Source organism: Artemia sp. Qi Xiang Cuo, chromosome 7 (genome assembly GCF_049724085.1).
Source record: "Artemia sp. Qi Xiang Cuo chromosome 7, ASM4972408v1, whole genome shotgun sequence".
Classification (NCBI taxonomy): Eukaryota; Metazoa; Arthropoda; class Branchiopoda; order Anostraca; family Artemiidae; genus Artemia; species Artemia sp. Qi Xiang Cuo.
The window spans coordinates 12,849,535-12,870,827 of NC_142800.1; the positions used below are offsets into that span (position 1 = coordinate 12,849,535).

The following is a 21,293-nucleotide window of genomic DNA, read 5'->3' on the forward strand; positions in this document are numbered from 1 at the left end:
GGTTTGGCGTTCTCATAGAGATAGTAGAAAGAACATTGAGAACATCATTCTCTTCCTTGTAAGTCTCAGTCTGGTTTCAGTGGAATTTCTTTGCAAGATGGCAAATATTAATTGGGCTCATGAGCGCCAAGCTAGTTTCTGTGAAATTTTACAGTCACATTTTGACGTTAACCTGAAGCCAATCGAACTTTCAAATTATTTTTTTTGCAATGGAACACCTCAGAATTTATTATATCCAAGTAAATTTTGAATCTTGATAAAAAATTAGCACTTACTGAAGGTAAGTGATTTGTTCAAAGTTTCTTTTGGCTTATTCGGGTCTATGTAGAAAAAAAAAACAATTATAATAAACTTTACATACACTTTAATGTCCCAAAAGGTGCATTGAGACCCATTAACATGATTATACTTTAATAATATGGACTACGATTTCCACTTTACTTTTTGACATAACCATACACTCCCTTAATAAATAAACATAATTATCCTTAATAATAGAGTTCCTCCCTTTTTACCCAGACGTATTAACACCTTACCTAAATTAAGTAAAAGAAAAATAGACAAAGTAAAGTAAAAAAGAATTAAATGTTAAACTTCACCTAATTTAGATTTGCATTAAATTTTTGATATTTGGCTAAGCAAATGTTTAAACTATTTTTAAAAGACCTAAGAGCTGTTCCATCTTAGCTGTTCTGTAAGCGTGTTAGACAATTTAAGACATGCTACGTCCGGGAAAAAAATCAGGACGCACGGTTTGAGTTTACTTTACCTGTAGGTCAAATGCGAATCACGTGTTTTGACCATTGTGTTCAGATATCAACCAAGACGGATTGTGGAAAGGATATGGAAGTAACCCGGAGAAGAACCTCAAAATATAGACTGAGTACGATTAAGGGCAAACGAATCAAGAAAGTGATGGGCATTATTTTTTCCAATACGTAGTGTCCAATGAACGCCTGTGGATTGAATTATGTCTCTTCAGGTGCAGTTTGAAAGTTGACTGTTAATTATAGTTCAATAATGCAGATGTGGTTTCAGAATTCCATTTTAAATTAAACAAACAGTTATCTGAGAAAATTCGGTATTCAGTTTCTTGATGATGTCAACATGACGTATGAAAAATAATGAAGTAGGCAATACAGTTCTCCTACTCTTCTTACGCTTATAACTAAAACGGGATTATCCGGGTTGCAGCGGTAGCTAGCAACCTAGTAAGAGACGATCACACCCCATAATAAAATTAAAAATAATCCATAACTTCTAAAAATAGTGTCAGATCAAAACAAGAAGTAAACTGTTAGACCTACCTTGTCCGTAACCCCTTTATAGAAATTTTAACGTCTCTTGGCTTGAACAAGAAGGACATTATATTGGCATGAAAATCAAGAAAAGTGACTGAAACCACGATATTCTGTATATACGGCATCTTTTTTCTTTCTTCCTTTCCATTTTTTTGTTCTCCTCAGCTAGCTAGGCACTTAAAAATAATAGAAAGCTGTATAATGGCTCATTAAAAGAAATTGCTACATCTAGTGGCTTTTGTAATTAAAAATAAAATAGTTTTTAAAATGAATAAATATTGACAAAAAAACTGTATTTTTGTGTACAGGCTTGATGAATGACGTTATAATTGTATAGGTTATAACCATATATCAGGTAATAAGTGAATACAATATTTATACACGCTTATCTTTCGATAAGATAATAATATAAGAATTACATAATTAAAAGAATAAGTTTTTTACGAAAACTACCTTTTTTTTTATAACGCTTTAGTAGCAAGTGCTATTTTTAACGTTATAAAAAGCACTACATAAAGAATCGATATAGTTCATCATAAACGGTATTAGTCAAGAGGAACTCGTGCAATAATCATTAATAGAAGTTTCGTTAGACTTTAAATTGACAAATGCGTAAAAATTGCCACTAAAAGAAGTTGACTCAGGTGGGCTTGAACCACCAACCTTTTGGTTGACAGCCTATAACGCTAGCTGTTTGCGCCACGAGGTCAATAAAAAAAAATATATAAAATGAACAATATCATCTGTTTAAATACAATTTTATAATAAAGAACGAAGTTTTGCCCATTCTAACATTTATAGGCAACATAACTATGCTTAATTATTAATAACGAGTTTCTAGCCCACAGTAAATAAATCATTATATGCTTTATTTTAGGCTCGAACTCATGACCCTACGATTATGAAACCTACGCTCTACCGACTGAGCCACCGAGGCTTTTACATTTTGAAAGATTGTTGATTTTGAGACAATATTGAAAAAGAGTAAGCATACGTGGGTGAAACTGCAAAAAATTTTTCATTCGGGTTGCAGCGGTAGCTAGCAATTTAGCAAGAAACGATATATAAATGAACAATAGCATAAATGGAAATTATGTAAGTACCATCGGTAACATTCTTTTATTGATAGCTGAATTACAAACTAAAAGAATTCGGGAAAACAATTCTTACTCTGCAGTTACCATATCTCATACGCACCACCATACCCGGAAAGAGTACAAAAAAAGCACGAGTTCTAAATAAATTTCATCCTTTAGCAATCCTGTAGGAAAGGATTGAAATTAAAACTTTATGTCTCGAATATAAAATGTCTTTATCGTTATAATAAATTGCAATACTAATATTTCATTAAAATAGGATTTGCTAAGTCTTATTAGAATGTGAACATAATTTCATAAATATAAATTAATGCAAATATTATAATTTAGTTCCTGGACGCTAGTTTTTCTGGATACTAAGGGTCTTGAGTTAAATTTCTTCGCTTGGAACAGAAGAGAAATCTATCACAGACATGGAGAAAGAGGTTGGCATCCGGCCAAAGCACTTTCTACTTCATCGTTCTTTTGTCAGATGCGTCTAAGTTTTGGTTTTTATTTTTGATTTTTAACTTAGAATTAATTTTAGCTTAGAAAATTTTTAATCTAGCAAAATTAAAAACGGATAAACAGGAGACCAAACAAAAAGTACGGGTGGCAATTAACTATAAGAAAAACACTGGGTTAGAGAAATTTTGGTGATTCCGTGTCGTTAGCTTAAGACTGTGCTCCTATAAAAGGGAGTCCTTGGACCAGGGACTTCCGGAATTAAGTTTCAAGTTGTTCGGAAGAAAAAATAATGGGGCCTTGTTTGGGCCCCATTTTGGACGAATCAGATTGTTTTTTTTTTATCGAAAGGGAGGAAGTCATTTTTTAAAGCATCGTTGAAAAAAAATGGCTAATCATGTGAAACATCTTGTTTGCAGTAATAGCCACGACACAAACACGAGTGATTCATGGCCCTCCGTAATCGAGAATTTGAAACTCGTTAAAGGAAAGTAATGTCTAGATAGATAGACTAGCCATTTAACACTGATTCCCGAATGTTGTTTTGGTTAGTCTTAATAGTGAAAAAAAAAGGTTTTAATTTAAAAAAAGTCCTAAATTATAAAATTGTAATCTAACAAAAATAAAAACAGATAAGCTGAAAATCAAACAAAATGTGCGTGAGAGAATTTACTAAAGAAACACTTTTTTTTTTACAATATTTTCTTGAGTAAGGATTCGGGGAGTAAAATGTTACTTTGCTACATTTCTATGCAGTAGTTTATTAAACAATGCTTTTTTTCATGCGAAAAAGTTAAAATCTCATATGGAATTTCAGGAAAAAAATACTGGGTTGCAGCAATATTAAGCAGTTCCGTGTCGTTAGCATAAAACTGTGCTTAACCAAGAGGATTTCCTTGGCCCAGGGACTTACGGGTGTAAGTTTGAGTTTTTCGGAAGAAAAAAGTAATGGGGATTTTTTTGGAACCCCTTTTGCCGAATTAGAAGTTCTTTTTCAAACAGTTCGTGGTAACGAACTGTAAGTAAGGAGCGACCCGGCTCAATTGTAACCTGACAAAAATTTACCTTATTTTCAAAAAAAGGAGGAAACATCCCCTAAAACTCATAGAACCTTAATGAAAATCGCACCATCAGATTCAGCACATCAGAGAACTATTCAGCACATCAGAGAACCCTTCAGTAATGGTTTCAAGCTCCTATCTGCAAAAATGTGGAATTTTGTAATTTTTGCCAGAAGAAAGATCATGGATGCGTATTTTTTTCCCCAGGGATGATCGTATCGCCCCAGTGGTCCTAGAGTATCGCGGGAGGACTCATTCGAACGGAAATTAAAAGTTCTAGTGTCTTTTTAAGTGACCAAGAAAATGGAGGGCCACTAAGCCTCCTCCCCTGCTCATTTTTTCCAAAGTCACCCAGTCAAAATTTTGAGATATTCTTTTTGTTCAGCATGGTTGAAAGTTATAATAACTATTGTCTTTGAGGATGATTAATCCCCCACAGTCCCCGGGGGGAAGGGCTGTAAGTTATGAACTTAGCCCAATGTTTACACATAGTATTGGTTATTGAGAAATATGCATACGTTTTCAGGGGGGATTTTTCTGGTACTGAGGGGGGGGGTGGTTTGTGGGTTACGTGGGAGGATCTGTCCATGGAGGAAGTTTTTAAGGGGGAAGGGACATTGCTGTGAAGGGGGTACCGGGGGGATGGGTTGTCATCCTTAAAGACCTAATTTCCAAAACTTTCAACTACGCTGAATAAAATGGCTATCTCAAAATTTTAATTTGATGTGTTTGGAGAAAAGGTGGGCGTGAGAGGGGGGTTAGTTGCTCTCAAATCCTTTTTGACTACTAAAAAGGGCACTAGCCCTTTGAATTTCCAATCGAATGAGCCCTTTTTCAAGTTTCTACGACAAAGATTCCAATAAAGACCTTATATACCCCAGGGCAAAATTTATAACCCTTGCACTGAAGACTGTGGGGGGAGTGTCCTGCTAAAAGATATAATTTCTTGAACTTTAAACTGCGTGGAACAAAATAGCTATCTAAAAATTTTGATTGGATATGCTTGGGGAAATGGTGGGCGACAGAGGGGGGCTAGTTGCCCTCAAATCCCTTTCAACTATTAAAAAGGACACTAGACCTTTGAATTCCCAATCGAATGAACCCTTTTTCAAGTTTCTACGACAAAGATTTCAATGAAAACTTACAACCTTTGCCCTGAAGACTGTAGGGGGAGTGTCCTGCTCAAAGGTATAATTTCCTGAAGTTTAACTGCGTGGAACAAAATGGCTATCTTAAAATTTTGATTGGAAGTGTTTGGGGAAATGGTACGCGTGGAAGGGGTGTTAGTTGCCTTTCAATTACTTTCGACTATTATAAAGGGCACTAGCCATTTTAATTTCTAATCGAATGAGCCCTTTTTGAAGTTTCTACGACAAGGCGTTCTATAAAAACCTTATATGCCCCCAGTGAATAATTTACAACCTTGCCCTGAATTCTATGGGGGAGGGTCCTCCTCAAAAAAATAATTTCTATCTGGAAATCAACTATGCTGAACAAAATGTCTATCTCAAAATAAAAAGGGCACTACCCCTTTAAATTTCCAATCGAATGAGCCTTTCTTGAAGTTTTTACGACAACGCCTTCTATAAAAACCTTATATGCTTCCAGGGCATAACTTACAACCCTTGCACTGAAGGCTTTGGGGGAGTGTCCTCCTCAGAAACATAATTTCTATCTGGAAATCAACTACGCTGAACAAAATGGGTATCTCAAAATTTGTATTGGATGTTTTTTTGGAAGTGGTGGGTGTTCAAGGGGTGTTAGTTGCCTTCCAATCACTTTCAACTTTTAAAAAGGGCACAAGCCACTCCAATTTCCAATTAAATGAACCCTTTTCGAAGTTTCTACGACAATTTCTTCGATACGACGTGCCCTGCTCTAAAGGAAAAAAAAATAATAAATGACACTTTGTGCCAACATCGTTCTTATATGCCCTCAGGGCATAACTTAAAACTCTTGCCCCGAGGGTTTTGGGGGAGTATCCTCCCCGAAAACATAATTTTTATCTGGAAATCAACTACGCTGAATAAAATGGCTATTTCAAAATTTTGATTGGATGTGTTTGGGAGAATGATGGGCCTGGGGGGGGGGGGAGCTAGTTGCCCTCCATTAACTTTTGACTATTAAAAACGGCATTATCCATTTCAATTTCTAACCGAATGAGCCATTTTTTAAGTTTCTACGACAATGCGTTCTATAAAAACCTTGTATGCCCCCAGGGCATAACTTACAACCCTTGGCCTGAAGGCTATGGAGGCGTGTCCTCCTCAAAAAAATTATATCTTTAGATCAACTACGCTGAACAAAATGGCTATCGTTAGTTACCTTCCAATCACTTTCGACTATTAAAAAGGGCACAAGCCACTCCCATTTCCAATTGAATGAGCTCTTTTCGAAGTTTCTACTACAACTTCTTCGATAGGAAGTGCCCTGCTCTAAGGGGAAAAAAATAATAAATGATACATTGTGCCAACACCATTCTTATATGCCCTCAGGGCATAATTTAAAACCCTTGCCCCGAGGGTTGTGGGGGGGGGTGTCTTCTTCAAAAACATATTGTCTATCTGGAAATCAACTACGCTGAACAAAGGGGCTATCTCAAAATTGTATTTGCATATATTTGGGAAACTGATAGGAGTGGGGGGGGGCTATTCGCCCTCCAATAACTTTCGACGATTAAAGAAGGCACTAGCTCTTTGAATTTCAAATCGAATGAGCATTTTTTGAAGTTTCTACGACAACGCCTTTTGTAAAAACCTTATATGCCCCCAGGGTATAACTGAAAACCCTTGCCCTGAGGGCTGTGGTGAAGTGTCCTCCTCAAAAAATAATATCTATGTAAAAATCAACTACGCTGAATAACATGGCTCTCTCAAAATTTTTATTGGATGTGTTTCGGGAAATGGTGGGCGTGGAAGGGGTGTTAGTTGCCTCGCAATCACTTTCGACTATTATAAAGGGCACAAGCCACTCCAGTTTCCAATTGAATGACCCCTTTTCGAAGTTTCTACGACAATTTCTTCGATACGAAGTGCCCTGCTCTAAAGGAAAAAAATAATATAAATGATACATTATGCCAAGATCGTTCTTATATTCCCTCAGGGCATAACTTAAAACCCTTGCCCCGAGGTTTTGGGAGAGTTTCCTCTCCAAAAACGAAATTTTTTATCTGGAAATCAACTACGCTGAACAAAATAGCTATCTCAAAGTTTTGATTGGATGTGTTTGGGAGAATGATGGGCGTGGGGGGGGGGCTAGTTGCCCTCCAATCAATTTTTACTATTAAAAAGGGCACGAGTCACTCCAATTTCCAATCTAATGAGCCCTTTTCGAAGTTTCTACGACAACTCCTTTGATACGAAGTGCCCGGGTATGGAGAAAGAAGAAGAAGAAGAAAAAAATAATAATAGATTGTGCCCACATCGTTCTTTACTTAGGCAGCGCTATCGCGCAGCCTATGATTCTTGATGAAATACTTTATATAATTCTGAAACGTTGATATCACATAACAAAATTGGGGGTTTTAACAAAAACTAGATCGACTCAAAATCTTCTGCCTCAGTCGATTTTCTTTCAGTCGCACTCACCGCAGGAGCTCTACCAAGTGCAACCATCCCTACTCGTTTAACTAGTGTTACAACGTCTCAACTTAGCAGTAGCAACCGTCCCTACTCGTTTAACTACTGTTACAGTGTCTCGTTTATCAAAATTTCGGTTTCTAGAATTTTGGTTGCTACGAGCTATTGAGTCGCGTTGGTTCCTTCTTACAGTTTGTTACTATGAACTGTTTGATGAGTATAATAAGCAATTTTTTTGTGATGAGTATAATAAGCAATCTATTGATATCAAAATTGCGTTTTTTAGAATTTCGGTTACTATTGAGTCGAGTCACTCCTTACTTTAAGATTAATGGGGAAAAAATTGGAATTTCACCCCACGGAAGCGTATTCTTTTTCAATATTTTCTCAAATTCAATAATTTTTGATGATGTAAAAGCCTCGGTAGCTCAATCGGTAGAGCGTAGGTTTCATAATCGTAGAATCATGAGTTCGATCCTAAAATAAAGCATATGAGGATTTAATTTACTGTGGGCTAGAATTCTTTCTTAATTATTAAGTACAGTTATGTTGCCTATACATGTTAGTATAGGCAAGAGTTCGTTCTTTATTTTAAAATTATAATTAAACAGATTATATTGTTCATTTTATATCTTTTATAATAGACCCCCCCCCAGCGTCGTATTTTCCACAAATGCATCCGGTAGAAATTTTAATATAGCTATTTGTTCAAAAATGATCCAAAGATCATATGGTCTCTGGGGTTGACAGAATCCCCCAGAGTCTGGGGGTAAGGGTCGTAAATTATGCCAAAGGGGCATATAAGATTTTTATGAAAGGAGTGGTTGTTTGAACTTTAGAAGAGGCTCATTTGATTGTAAATAAATAGTTCTGGTTCTCTTTTAAGAGTCAAGTGCTATGGAGAGCAACTAGCCCCCCTCCCTGAAATCCTCTTTTTCCGAAACGCATTCAATTGAAATTGTGAGATAGCCATTTTTTTGTTACCAATACTCCAAAAATCATATAACAATGTCTTTAGGGTAGGCACAATCCCCCAGAGCCCATGGGCAAGGGTTGTATGTTTTTCACCGGGGTATATAAGGTTCTTATGGAATGGTTGGTCATACAAGCTTTTGATCGGATGGAGCTCATTTCATTGAAAGTTGGAAGTTGTAGTGCCCTTTTTGAGAGCAAAAAATGAATGGATGCCAATCAGTCCCCCCCCCCAAACCTATCATTCCCCAAAACATATCCGATCAAAATACTACAAGGGCTATTCAGCCTTGTTGAAAGGTCCAGTAATTATGTCTTTGGGGACATCAACCTCCCCCCAGTCCTCAGGACAAGGGCTATAGGCTAGGCAATTCGTGCAATGTTTACACATAGTATTATGTTATTGAGAAAGACATGCATGTTTGAACTTTACTTTCCAAGAAGACGAAGGGCATTCAGCTGAGCCTTTCAGAGAATGTTGAGAGGTGTATTGAACTAAATCAAAACACGTTATGTGTATAAGGATTGTCAAAAGTTTATAACGCAGAAATAACTGAGTACATTAATTTGGAAAATTCAGGAAATGATAAGGGATATGATAAAAAAGACAATATTTGCATTCTACCAAAACTACTGCAACTACCACCAATAATACTACCAGACTACTCCATTTACAGTACAGAGGTGAAATTCCATCTATACTGGTATATGTATTTGAACTTTACTTCTCAAGAAGACAAAGGGCATTCAGGTGAGACTTTCAGAGAATGTTGAGGGGAGTTTTGAGCTAAATCCAAAAACGTTATGTGTATACGGAATGTCAAAAGGGTGCAACACAAGAATAACTGAATGTATAATAATTTTGAAAATTCAGGAAATAATAAGGGAGATGATTAAAAAGGCAATATTTGCATGCTACCACTACTACTACCAAACTACTCCATTTACAGTAATAAGGGACAATTTGAACTAAACCAAAAGACGCTATGTGCATGCACATCGTCTACATAGCGTATCTCAAGAATTGATTTGGGGTTTAAGTTGGAACTTTCAGAGAATACTTAAAGGGCAAGATTATCTCACCGAAAGGCAGTATTTGCACACTACTGCTAATACTACTGTTACTGCAACATTTACTACAACTACTACTGCTACTTCAATTGCAACTACTTGTTGCAGGGCTAAGAGCATTTACAGGAACATTTCCAGAAAATTTCGAGTGCGGGGAGGGGTCGTCATCCTCAAAGAAATAATTTTCGGACCTTTCAATTACATTGAACAAAATTACTATCTCAAAATTTTGATCGGATGTGTTTGGGGAAATAGTGGGTGTAGGACCCTTTCTATATATATACCTTATATGCCTCCAGGGTATAACTTCCAACCCTTGCACTGAGGGCTGTGGGGAGGGGGGGTTGCCTTACTCAAAGAGATAATTTCCAGACCTTTCAACTACGTTGAACAAAATAATTTCGGACACCACACTGCCTTTCCATAACACTAAATAAAAGTTCAAATAGGGATAAAATCCTTTTAATAGACAGTGATGGTGATAACAGTGTTGAAATTCACAAAAATACCAGATATTTCGTTAACATATGCAGTGACCGTCATCAGTTTTATTACTCATCACGGTTACTGCATATGTGACCGAAATAGCCGGTATTTTTGAGAATTTCTATCACTGTTATCATCATCACTGTCTATTAAAAGGATTTTATCCCTATTTGAACGTTTATTTACGTTGAACAAAATGGCTATCTCAAAATTTTGATTGAATGTGTTTGGGGAAATGGTGGGTGTGGAAGGGGTGTTATTTGTTATTTGCCCTCCAATCACTTTCAACTATTACAAAGGGACTAACCCATTCAATTTACAATCAAATGAGCCCTTTTTTTAGTTTATACGATACCTCCTTCTATACGAACCCTGGTCTAAAAAAAAAAATTAATATATTGTGCCCACATCGCTCTACTGTGCTGCCTATGATTATATTAGGCTGCGAAATATAGTTTTGTGGATGGATATAAAACCATCGGAATGAACAAGTTCATTGTATGAACTTGTTCATACAATGGGGCAACAAATGGGGCGTTAAATGGGGCTTAGAAAAGTTTCTCTAGTGTCTCTATTCAGGGTGATCTTTAGGTGAATGCGCTTTTCTATTTCAACTGCCTCCCTGAAAACTTGCATGAGACCTTGAAAAGGGGCAACAATAAAGATTATAAAACAAAATCAAATGATGTGGGTTGTCATAGGCGTATCGAGCCTAGGCCGAACCAAAAGTCTCAGGCCTTTAGCTTAGCCGCATGGCTTTGTCGATTGAGGACCTTGTTCCAATAACCTTTCCCCCAATTGCTGTTGGGTTCTCCTAACGCAGAAAGTGTCATAAGAATAGGAAATTCTATAAACTCTTCTTTGCGATTTTTTTTGTTTTGTCATGATTAGCCAGTATAGTCTCAGAAAATATTTGTTACTATCGACCTGAGTCACTCTGACTCCAAGTTTCTTTAAAACGAACTGTTTTATTATTATATGCCTTCACTTCTGCTCGTGTCAAGTTTTAATAAGGCTCTCCACTTTTTTTGAAAAATTTCTGTTCTGAGAAGTTTTTTTTTAATTATTCACAAAAAAAAAGTCCGGGTGACAAAGGAAAATGGGCAATGGGGGAAATGGGCAAAAAACCTTGATCTTGGCCCTTTTTTCACAAAACCAAAACCTTGCTGGCCCAGTCATGTTTCGTTTCGAATCACGTTTCATTTCCCAGTAACATTTTTATCACCCCATTTGCACACATAGAGTTTTATCATCCTGTTTGCCCACATATATCCCTGTCACCTTGTTTTGTGCAAATATAAATTTATCACCCTTTGATACCCTGTTTGTTTTCAGTTTGATTTGGTGTAACGACCACTTCTATGTAATTTCCTTTATTATGAAACGATACAAATACGAATGTTGAACCTAGTGTTTGTTTTTAGTCTTAATTAAGTATTGAAGCTGTTAAGAGCAGTGTCCAACTGGTTCAGTTATATTTCCTATGTACAAATCAAGGCTTTACCCAGAGGGAGGGGGATTAGCGTTGTTTGACCCCCCCGCCCGAAATGTTTGTCTGACTCGTAAAAAAGTACCATAAATGGATATAAACAAATTTTTTATGCGTTTTTTTATTTTTTTTTGTGTACCCCCCCCCTGAAAAAAAATCTCTGAGTGCCCCCCCCCCCCGGGATAATCCTGGGTACATCCTTAGTAAAAATAAACATCCTGTCTTTACACTTATTATGGACTTGAGTATTTTGGCCTGCGAACTGGTATGCCTACTTATATTGTAAGCACCATTTTTTTTTTTTTTTTTTTTTTTTTTTTTTTTCTATCTTTCCCCCAAGGTTATACGATTTTGGTAAAAAAAAAATGGTCTTCAGATAAACCTCCCCCCACTAACAACATTTTTTTTTTTTTTTTGTAAGCACCATTGGGTCATCTGGCCAACCATAAAAAAAAGCTTACAGATAATTAAGTTGTAATCTGACTGAAATTCGAAAAAACTGAGGTTAATAAAAGTTTAAATTCTTCAGATGTATATGCTCCAAATTTCAAAAAGAGGTAAAAGTGGGACACATTAGTCTTAGAGGTATATGTGGTAACTTCGGTTCGTTTAAAGTTCGACTTGATTATTCATTTTTATTTGTTCGTTTTGGAATTCATTTGTTCCTTCATAGTAATTCGATTTGATTATTTGACTTTAATTTTTGTTCAGATAAGGCTTGATTGATTTGTTCACATTAATGCCAGTTCCTTTTACCCTTCACTTATTATAAGACCTTATTTCTGCTCAATTTAAATTTTAATGCGAAGTTTAATTTCCACTAATTTTTTTTAGTGAACTAATACCAACGGTAACAACAGTAACACATCCCCTGAGAAATGATGTGTCCGAATAGCTATCCTTGATAAAAGTAATAATTATAACCTTAAGGTCCTTTTTTTTACTTTTAAGACCGCCCTAACACTACCCAAAATAAATGTTAAGGAATGAATTTTTCAGGACACTTATCATTGCCAAAGACTTTTTATACAACAATAAATTTGAACATATACAACAAGGGTTTAAGACTATGGCACCCCCCTGCACTTTAGAGAAGCTTTTGTAAAGAGCAATTCTTTGTCAATTGAACCCAAAACAATAAAAAAATGACAAGATGAGAAAAAACTCGAAAAGAAGAAAAACAAGAATATTTCCTGCTAGTGAAAATACAATGCAAATATTTCGGCCTAGACCTCGACTCAACCTCAGTGCAAAAACAGTGCAAACGCGATTAGCTTTTAAAAAGACATTAAATAAAAAAAACAAGTTTTTAATTAAAAGTAAGGAGCGACATTAAAACTTGAAACGAACAGAAATTATTCCGTATATGAAAGGGGCTGTCCCTTACTCAACGCCTCGCTCTTTACGCTAAAGTTTTTATTGCTTTAAAAAATAAAGTTGTGTGACAGAGTCAAACTTTAGCATAAAGAGCGAGGTGTTGAGGAGGGGACAGCCCCCTTCATATACGGAATAATTTCTGTTCGTTTTAAGTTTTAATGTCGCTCGTTACTTTCAGTTTAAAAAAAACTAATTTTTTTTATTTAATTTCTGAACGTTTTTGAATTAACGCAGCTTTGATTTTGGCTCACCGTACATGATTAAAACAAAATTTGCATATTAATTTTACTTTTTTGGGTAAATAGCTTTCTCGAAATTTTGTTCTGACGTAACTTACGAATAAACTTATGTAACGAACTCCTATGTTCGTGGGTTTTTATTACGTATACTAGGGAGTTTGCCTCCTAGTCAATACCTCGCTCTTTACGCTAAAGTTCAAACTTTGTTCGAATCACAAACCCCTGAATCACAAAGGTCGGTTAATTAAAATTGTCGACCGTAACCTCGACCGTAACCCCCTCCTCCGAGCCCCCTACCAGAAAAAACCCTCCTGAAACGTCTGTATACTTCCCATTGACCAATACTATATGTAAACAATGGGCAACGTTCATAACTTGCAGCCCTTCCCCTGGGAACTGTGGGGGATTAAATCCTCCTCAAAGACATATTTCTATGATTTTTGACTACGCTGAACAAAATATTTATCTCAAAATTTTGATTGGATGACTTCGGGGAAAAAATGATCGTGAGAGGGGGCCAAGTTGCCCTCCGATTTTTTGGTCACTTAAAAAGGGCACTAGAAATTTTAATTTCCGTTTGAATGAGTTCTCTCAAGATATTCTAGGAATATTGGATCGATGCGATTACCCCTGAAAAAAAAAAAAAAAAAAAAAAAAAAAAAAAAAAAACACGCATCCGTGATCTTTCTTCTGGCAAAAAAACACAACATTCCATATATTTGCAGATAGGTGCTTGAAACTTCTATAGTAGGGTTCTCAGATACGCCGAATCTGATGATGTGAACTTCATTAAAGTTCTATGACTTTTAGGGGTTGTTTCCCCCTTTTTTCGAAAACAAGGCAAATTTTCTCAGGCGTGTAACATTTGATGGGTAAGACTAAAATTAATGAAACTTATATATTTGAAATCAGAATAAAAATCTGATTCTATTTATGTATCTATTGGTATCAAAATTCCGATTTTTAGAGTTTTGGTTACTATTGAGCAGGGTCGCTCCTTACTAACAGTTCGTTACCATAACGAACTGTTTGATTAAATAAGATCTACTCTGACTTAATGTTATGAATTGCCATATAATAACAAATTTTTTATTCAGTTAGCTTTTCAAAGGTAAATATAAAAGGTCTACTTTTATTTTAGTGGTTGTTTTTTTACGCTTTGTTTTATTTACTTTAGTGGTTTTTATGTTTTTTTCATTTTCATGTTTTTTCACTAAAGACAGTATAGCGGAGGTTTTGACTGAAATATTTGCCTTGTATTTTCATTATACACCGGCTGGAAATACCTTCCTTTTTCGTATTTTCGAGTTTTTTCTCATTATATCATGCTTAGTCAGTGTGGTCTCAAAAATTACTTACACAAAAAAAAGGGATTTCAATAATAAATAATTAAATCCTTACTCAAATTCCGAATATGTAAACTTTATTAATTTTAAGTGTAACCATCAAAAGCTATTAGTGTAAGAATACATGCAGAATTTTGGGAAAAAGGGGAAAACAGCCCAAATGACAACTCATCAATTTATCACAAAGGAGGGGGGGGGGTCATTTTTCCTATACGTAGGGGCGTACCAACCATGCTCGAAATTAAAGTTTTAATTAATCTCATATATTTCACCAGAAAGGGAAACTTTTAAGGAGTTCCAACTGTTTTCGAGAATCCAACATTTGCCTCAATTAACATCATTAATATGCTCATGGGCTAAGAAACTATAGCGAGAGGTAATTACAATGCAATAACTGTATTTGCTCCAATTATCTTATAAAATGTGAAATAAATTAGGTCCATAATAGTCGTTCCTTCCAGTTACAGGAATTCAGTTTAAGCCACAGGGTTTGTCAAGAAGGTAGTAACTGAGCGACGAGCCTGAAAAAATAAGTTCAAAGTGAAAAATCACCAACAAATTAACATAAAAAAGCTAATTTATTTAATTAAATAATTTATTTAATGCTCGGCTAATTTATAAATAGTCTAATAAACTTACAGAAATGAATTGTAAAAAAAATTAAGAAAATAATTGTAAGCCATGTAGAATTTTCAAAAGAAAAATATACAGTAGAGTGTTCAGTATAACTATACAATCATTAAAGTATTCTCAGTACAAGTAGAAAGAAAAGGAAAAATCAAAACAACTTGAAACTAAAAACAATATAAGTGTAAATGAAACAAAAACAAAACAAGGAGACTAAAACCTAATAATAAGCAGGAAAATTATAATCAAGAGAAATAAATTTCCATAATATGGTTAACCAGAAAGTAGTCAAAATAAAGTGAAAATCCAATTATAATTCAGATACTTTGGACAAATCCAGAATATATATTCAGATTTGACTTGAGTAACTCATTGGTATATTGGATTTTGCTTAGTTTTGGTTACTTATTGCACTGAACAGAAGTAATTCTTATTCCTATTAAATTTTGTTTTATTTTGATCATTTTCTAACAGTGGCGTCAGTTCACGAAATCTTTTGGGGTTGGGGGGAGGGAGTATTTTTCAATATCTGAGGGGGGCTGTTTTGTAGTTTTCCCAATGGCAATACCAAAGAAAAGCATTTTCAGTGAAAATACCCCCCCCTCTCAGTTTTCTTCAAATCTAGAGGAGACTAAAAATCTAGGGGGTCGAGTCTCCATACGCCCCTCCCATTTGATGCCACTGCTTTCTATATTGTTTTTTTTAGCTTGTTTTTAATTTTTCCTTTAGATATTTGTTTAATATCTATTTTTGTTTTATTCTCTTTTAGCTCATATTTTTTTTTTGTTAAAAGTCATTTTAATCTACGTTTAACTTCTTCATTTTTACTTTGGATGAATGGCTCGGTCTACAAGCAAAATAATAGCATCCTGTTTTTTTGTTATAGTAAATCTAATATTCAAGTAAATCTTTTTTCTAATATTAGATTTTAAATTAAATGAAAATCCCATATCAATTCAGGTACTTCGGGTAAATCCAGAATATAGATTCAAACATGACTTGAGTAACTCATTGGTATATTGCATTTTGTTTAGTCATGGTTACTTATTGCATTGAAGAGAAGTAATCCTTATCCCCATAGGTAGGTTTTGTTTTCAATTTTGATTTATTTTCATCGTTTTCTACCAGTGGCGTCAGTTCATAAAAACTTGCGAAGGGGGAGGGAATTACTTTTAAATACCTAGGGCCCCTCCCATCTCCACCCCAATTTTTAGGCTAAATATAAGGGGACTAAAAATCTAGAGGAAACAGCCCTTCACACTCTCCTTTCATTTGACGTCACTGCTTTCTGCGATGAGCATTTTAGCTTGATTTTAATTTTCCTTCATACATTTGGCTTTTACCTCTTTTTTTAAATTTATTCTATTTTAGTTCACATTGTTTTTATTTAAAAGTTTTTATTTACATTTTTATTCACTGAGGTTGAAAATGGCAGGATCTACAGGCAAAATAATTGCATCCTGTTTTTTTTCTAGTATTTCATCCGACCTAAGATTTTTTATATCTTATTCTAGATTTTTTATTATGTTAATAGATTTTTATTATGTTAATATGTTAATAGATTTTTTATTATGTTATTTCCTTGTACTCTAATGTGACTTTGTAAAAATCAAATTTATTATTAGCTTTTCAAATTCATTACTGTACTTACTGAATTAAGATGTATGGTTATTATCATTTATTAAGTAAAGATATTTGTGCTACTGAAACTGCACTGTAGCTCAGAAAAAAGAAAACAACAAAAAATAACTTAATTTTAATTTATTTTATGTCGGACCTTAATTGTAGTTCAAAAATTATTGCATACAACCAGGAATTTGCTGAAAATATTTTTCCTTTCTTAAAGCGCTTCTTATTGATTATAAAATATTTAGAGCTATTGTATGCAAGTACGGATCACATAATAAAATAAAGACATATATACCTATTGTATTCTTCTGATAAAGTAGGTCTTTTAGTTTCGATCCAATGCAAAGCAAAATAATAAAAAAGACGAAAACATGAATACAATTAATATTCCTTTTAAAAATTTATAATAAAACTAATTATTTTTACGAATATTGCTATATGGCATTAGTGTATTTTTTCTTTGAGACAACTCGAAATTCAATATTAACTTTCAAACAATCAGAAGTGATTCCTTTTCCATGTATTTAATTTAAATTTTTGATCAGCAGAATCTTTAAATTACTTGTCAAAATAATTGACGTAAATAATACTTAAAAAACTCATGAAGAACCTACCCTCTGTCCTTGCTCAATGGTGGCAATCATTACATCGAAGGCCTTTTTCCAAGCTGATTCAGCCAATGGAGTAAATTCGGCACCAAGATCGGCTTTCATGAGTGGAATAAAGTGCTCAGCGAAATCCTATTGAGAATAAACAAACTATTCAATTTATCCATTGTCAAATTAAGGAACAAAAGTGGTGTTAAAATCAATTTAAATTATTTATTAAATTAAAAATTATCTTTTATCATAAATATTATCTTATATAATAAATATAATAAAAATTATCTGAGATAATAAAAATTATCTTACCTATTAAATATGAACAAACTATACTCTTTATCTATCATCAAATTAATAAACGTAAATGATGTTAAAATAAATCAAAATAATTTATTCATATCAACTGAATAAACTGATTAGTTCAAACCAGCCAAAATTAAAATTAACTAAAATTAAACTATCATACAAATAGATCAATGATCAAGTTGATAATTTTTAATTGGTAAACATACAATCAAGTGAATTAACAAAGACTAACCGATTGAATCATTGTTTTTGTTTCTGATAGTTTTTTTTGCTTACCGCTATAACTCGGCAATTAACACTTTTACCATAAATGTTAATCAATACAAAACTATTATTTAAATTAGCAAGCAGAAAGCAACAAGTCTCTAAATGACCAAAAATCCTAGAAATAATCAAAGTAATCATCACTAATGACCCAAATCACTAAATAAATGCTTGCAATTTTAATATAATTTCTAAAAAATTTTGGATCTGACGGTAGCGCCGTCAATCTGCAAAAATTTAAGAAGGGAGGCTCAATCTGTTTTAATGTCTGAAAATAGGCTGAAATTGCCGTTTTTGGCATTTCTTTTGATAATAATACCAAAAACGACGTTTATATTTAAAATAACGGGAACAAAAGTATATTAAAGATTATGGGAGAGCGAAAAAATATTGAAGATATTTAACTACTAATAACTAAATTATTTGAAACACAAGATCTGACAGCATTGGCTTATATTCACGAAAGTTTATGGAGGGGGGGGGGTCAAATGTGTTTTTAAATGTCTGAAAACTGGCTAAAACTATCGTTCTTTTCATTTTTTTCAATAAAATACCAAGGAGTAAATTAAAATAACTTAAAATACCTTTTTGATTTAAAATACCCTAAACAAAGGTACTTCTCAAAATCTAGGGCGAGGTGAAAAGTCTAGGGGGTACAAGGCCCCCTATCCCCCTCAATTTATGCCACTGTGTAACAGATCGTGGAAGCAAACTTGGTCTTAAAAGCGACACATAGTATGACAAGCACACCCTCTAGAACAGGAAGAATTCTATTCAAACAGAATTCCTAAGGTTTGGATCTTCGATGCTCTAACATCGAAAGATGGGGTGCAAACACTCCAAGTGTCACTGACAGTGTATAGTGCTAAGCGACTTGATTAAAAGGCAGATGCATGATAAAATAGGATAATTGATTTAATTCGCCTTCAAAACTATATGACTAATGCTGAAATTTCTCTATTAGAGATGATTAATCAGTACTTTTGTATTTTAAAGCATCACTTTCCAATCTGTATGAAAAAGTTCTTGCTGTGGAAAATCTTTTCAGATTAATAACGCTAGTTTAATTTTAGCTGGTAGATCCTCTGGTAACATAACTCTACTCTGTTTACCATCCCCTCTACTATATGATGTCGGAAAAGACAAGTCTGCAGGAGTTTAGAGTAGGCTAAAAAAGGAGCAAAACCATCAAGTTCTAGATGGCGATATTGATCTTTGTTTTTGACACAAGAACAATTTCTCAATTTTAAAACTTTGCCATAGTCTCTGGTTTGTCCAAAAATGTTATACCTACCAGGCTTAGATACAAAAGTTTTTAATTTATGAGTTTTTTCTATGGCTTAATCTACTGATAACATAACTCTACTTTGTTTACCATCCCCTCTACTATAAGGTGTCAGAAAAGACAAGTCTGCAGGAGTTTAGAGTAGGCTAAAAAAGGAGCAAAACCATCAAGTTCTAGATGGCGTTATTGATATTTGTTTTCGACACTAGCGCAATTTTTCAATTTTAAAAGTTTGCCACAGTCTCTGTATTCTCCAAAAATATTATACCTACCAGGCTTAGATACAAAAGTTTTTTAATTAATGAATTTTTTTCTATGGCTTTTTTATAATGAATTTTTTATTGCTATTAAGTAATTAAAATTACTTAAATGATGCATCGTCTTTTTGTTTTTATTTTCATTGCGTTATCAAATATTTCCATCCATATTTTTTTCTTTTCTTCAGAATAACGAATGCTTGCTTACTTACTTTTTATCATTTGGTTTTCATGGAGATATAAAAACATACTAATTAGTAGAAATATAACGAAGATCTAAGGGAAATGTCAAAGAAATATCAAGGCCTGTATTTCCTTGCATGTCAAAATAATATTCAAAAAATTTAACTAGGAAAAAATGACAAATAATGGTACGATTCTTCCTAATTCAACCTAATTCTTTTTGAATTTTCTAAATTAGAATTCTTTCAAACATTCTTTCAAACTTTTTACCCTATGCAACTTTTTGTAATTTAGCATATCGCAACGTTAACGTGTTTAACATCATAATTTAACATATATGCTTAACGCATGTAATTATAAGGTCCATTGAACTATTAACGTCCTATTCCGCATTTTGAAGCAATTTTTTTCATTTTAAATTATTTATTTATTTATTTTCTAACCCGTCCCTACAAAAAAAGCAAGAAGACGGAGTGTAACATAATACACAAAAAAAGAAAAGAGGAAAAAAAGACATAACAACACAGAACAAATACTTAAAAGCACAACATCGACACTACTGCCGCAGGAGGGACGACCACTCGTGCGACAGCCTTGCATTAAAATTACCAATCTGTTTTATAACGGCCTGACATAGTTCTGTAGCTTTATAATGAAGGCTAATATATGAGTTACACGTCATCAAAGGTAGTCTCAACAGATACTTTGCATAACGAAAGTAAGTAGTACCGAATTTGCTTAATGTTTGATTTCTGAAGCATTCTCCAAAGAGGTGCAATATACAGAATTTGCGGCAGCGCAGTAGCGTTATATAACCTAGCTAAAATCACGCGATTAAAGCGGAGTTAATTTGCCACAATGTTACCATATGACGCCAAAATACGCTTTTGAAGGTGGCTAACTATGAGCAATCGGGTAGTTCGCACGGAAGCCCTGACAGGAAGGCCCAAATAAGTTAATAAAGACACTGGCTTAACGGTAATATCACCAAGTCTAATAGATACATCAGTCGAATCTTTCCAATTAAAAAGAACAGTCTCAGACTTAGCTGCATTGAAACTAAGACCAATTTTCCGGTATTCATCATTTAACATTTTAAAATTCTCCTCGAGGCGCGCAATGGTCCGACAAGGCATAAACACGTCATCAGCACAACGAACTACACTTAGATTCAAACCGCGGGTTATGCGTGAACATTCAATTTGCGATTGTGGCTCTATTATTGCATTATTGAAAAAATCAGGTGAAACAATAGATCCCTGTATCATTCCCATATAAACCGGTAAGACAAAATAAATATCACTCATACCAGGAAAATAAATACGGACCACGAAATTACCATATAAATCCCGATACTCACCATCACCAAAGGGTTGACCCAGCTCCTATCGCCAAAGGGTTGACCTCCCTCTTATATGCCGAATGCAAAATATATTCGTGAACGAGCGAATCAAATGTACGGTGCACATCGCAGCTACCAAGAACTAGAGATTCACCAGCTGCTTCAGCATCCAAAAGTTTAGCACATAGAGCTGACAGGACATGACCCCACCCTAGTCCCTTCTGAAAGCCAAATTGTCCCGAAGGAACGTAACATTTTGACCGAATTTCATCGTAAGTTAGCAACTCAAATAACTTATAAAAACATTCGACACAGTAATGGGTCTATACGAACTGCA

General features: G+C 34.4%; 1 protein-coding gene across 1 annotated transcript in view; it reads right to left on the minus strand.

The window, feature by feature from the left end:
- Nucleotides 1-14,841: 14,841 nt before the first annotated feature.
- Nucleotides 14,842-21,293, minus strand: part of LOC148949968 (uncharacterized) — a 48,692-nt gene continuing 42,240 nt past the window's right edge. The window contains exons 22-23 of the mRNA XM_089092037.1: nucleotides 17,332-17,457; nucleotides 14,842-14,982 (exon numbers count right to left, since the gene is read on the minus strand). Of these exons, the coding sequence (XP_088948163.1) occupies nucleotides 14,938-14,982; nucleotides 17,332-17,457 (171 nt within the window). The 3' untranslated portion in view covers nucleotides 14,842-14,937. The remainder of the gene's footprint in view (nucleotides 14,983-17,331; nucleotides 17,458-21,293) is intronic.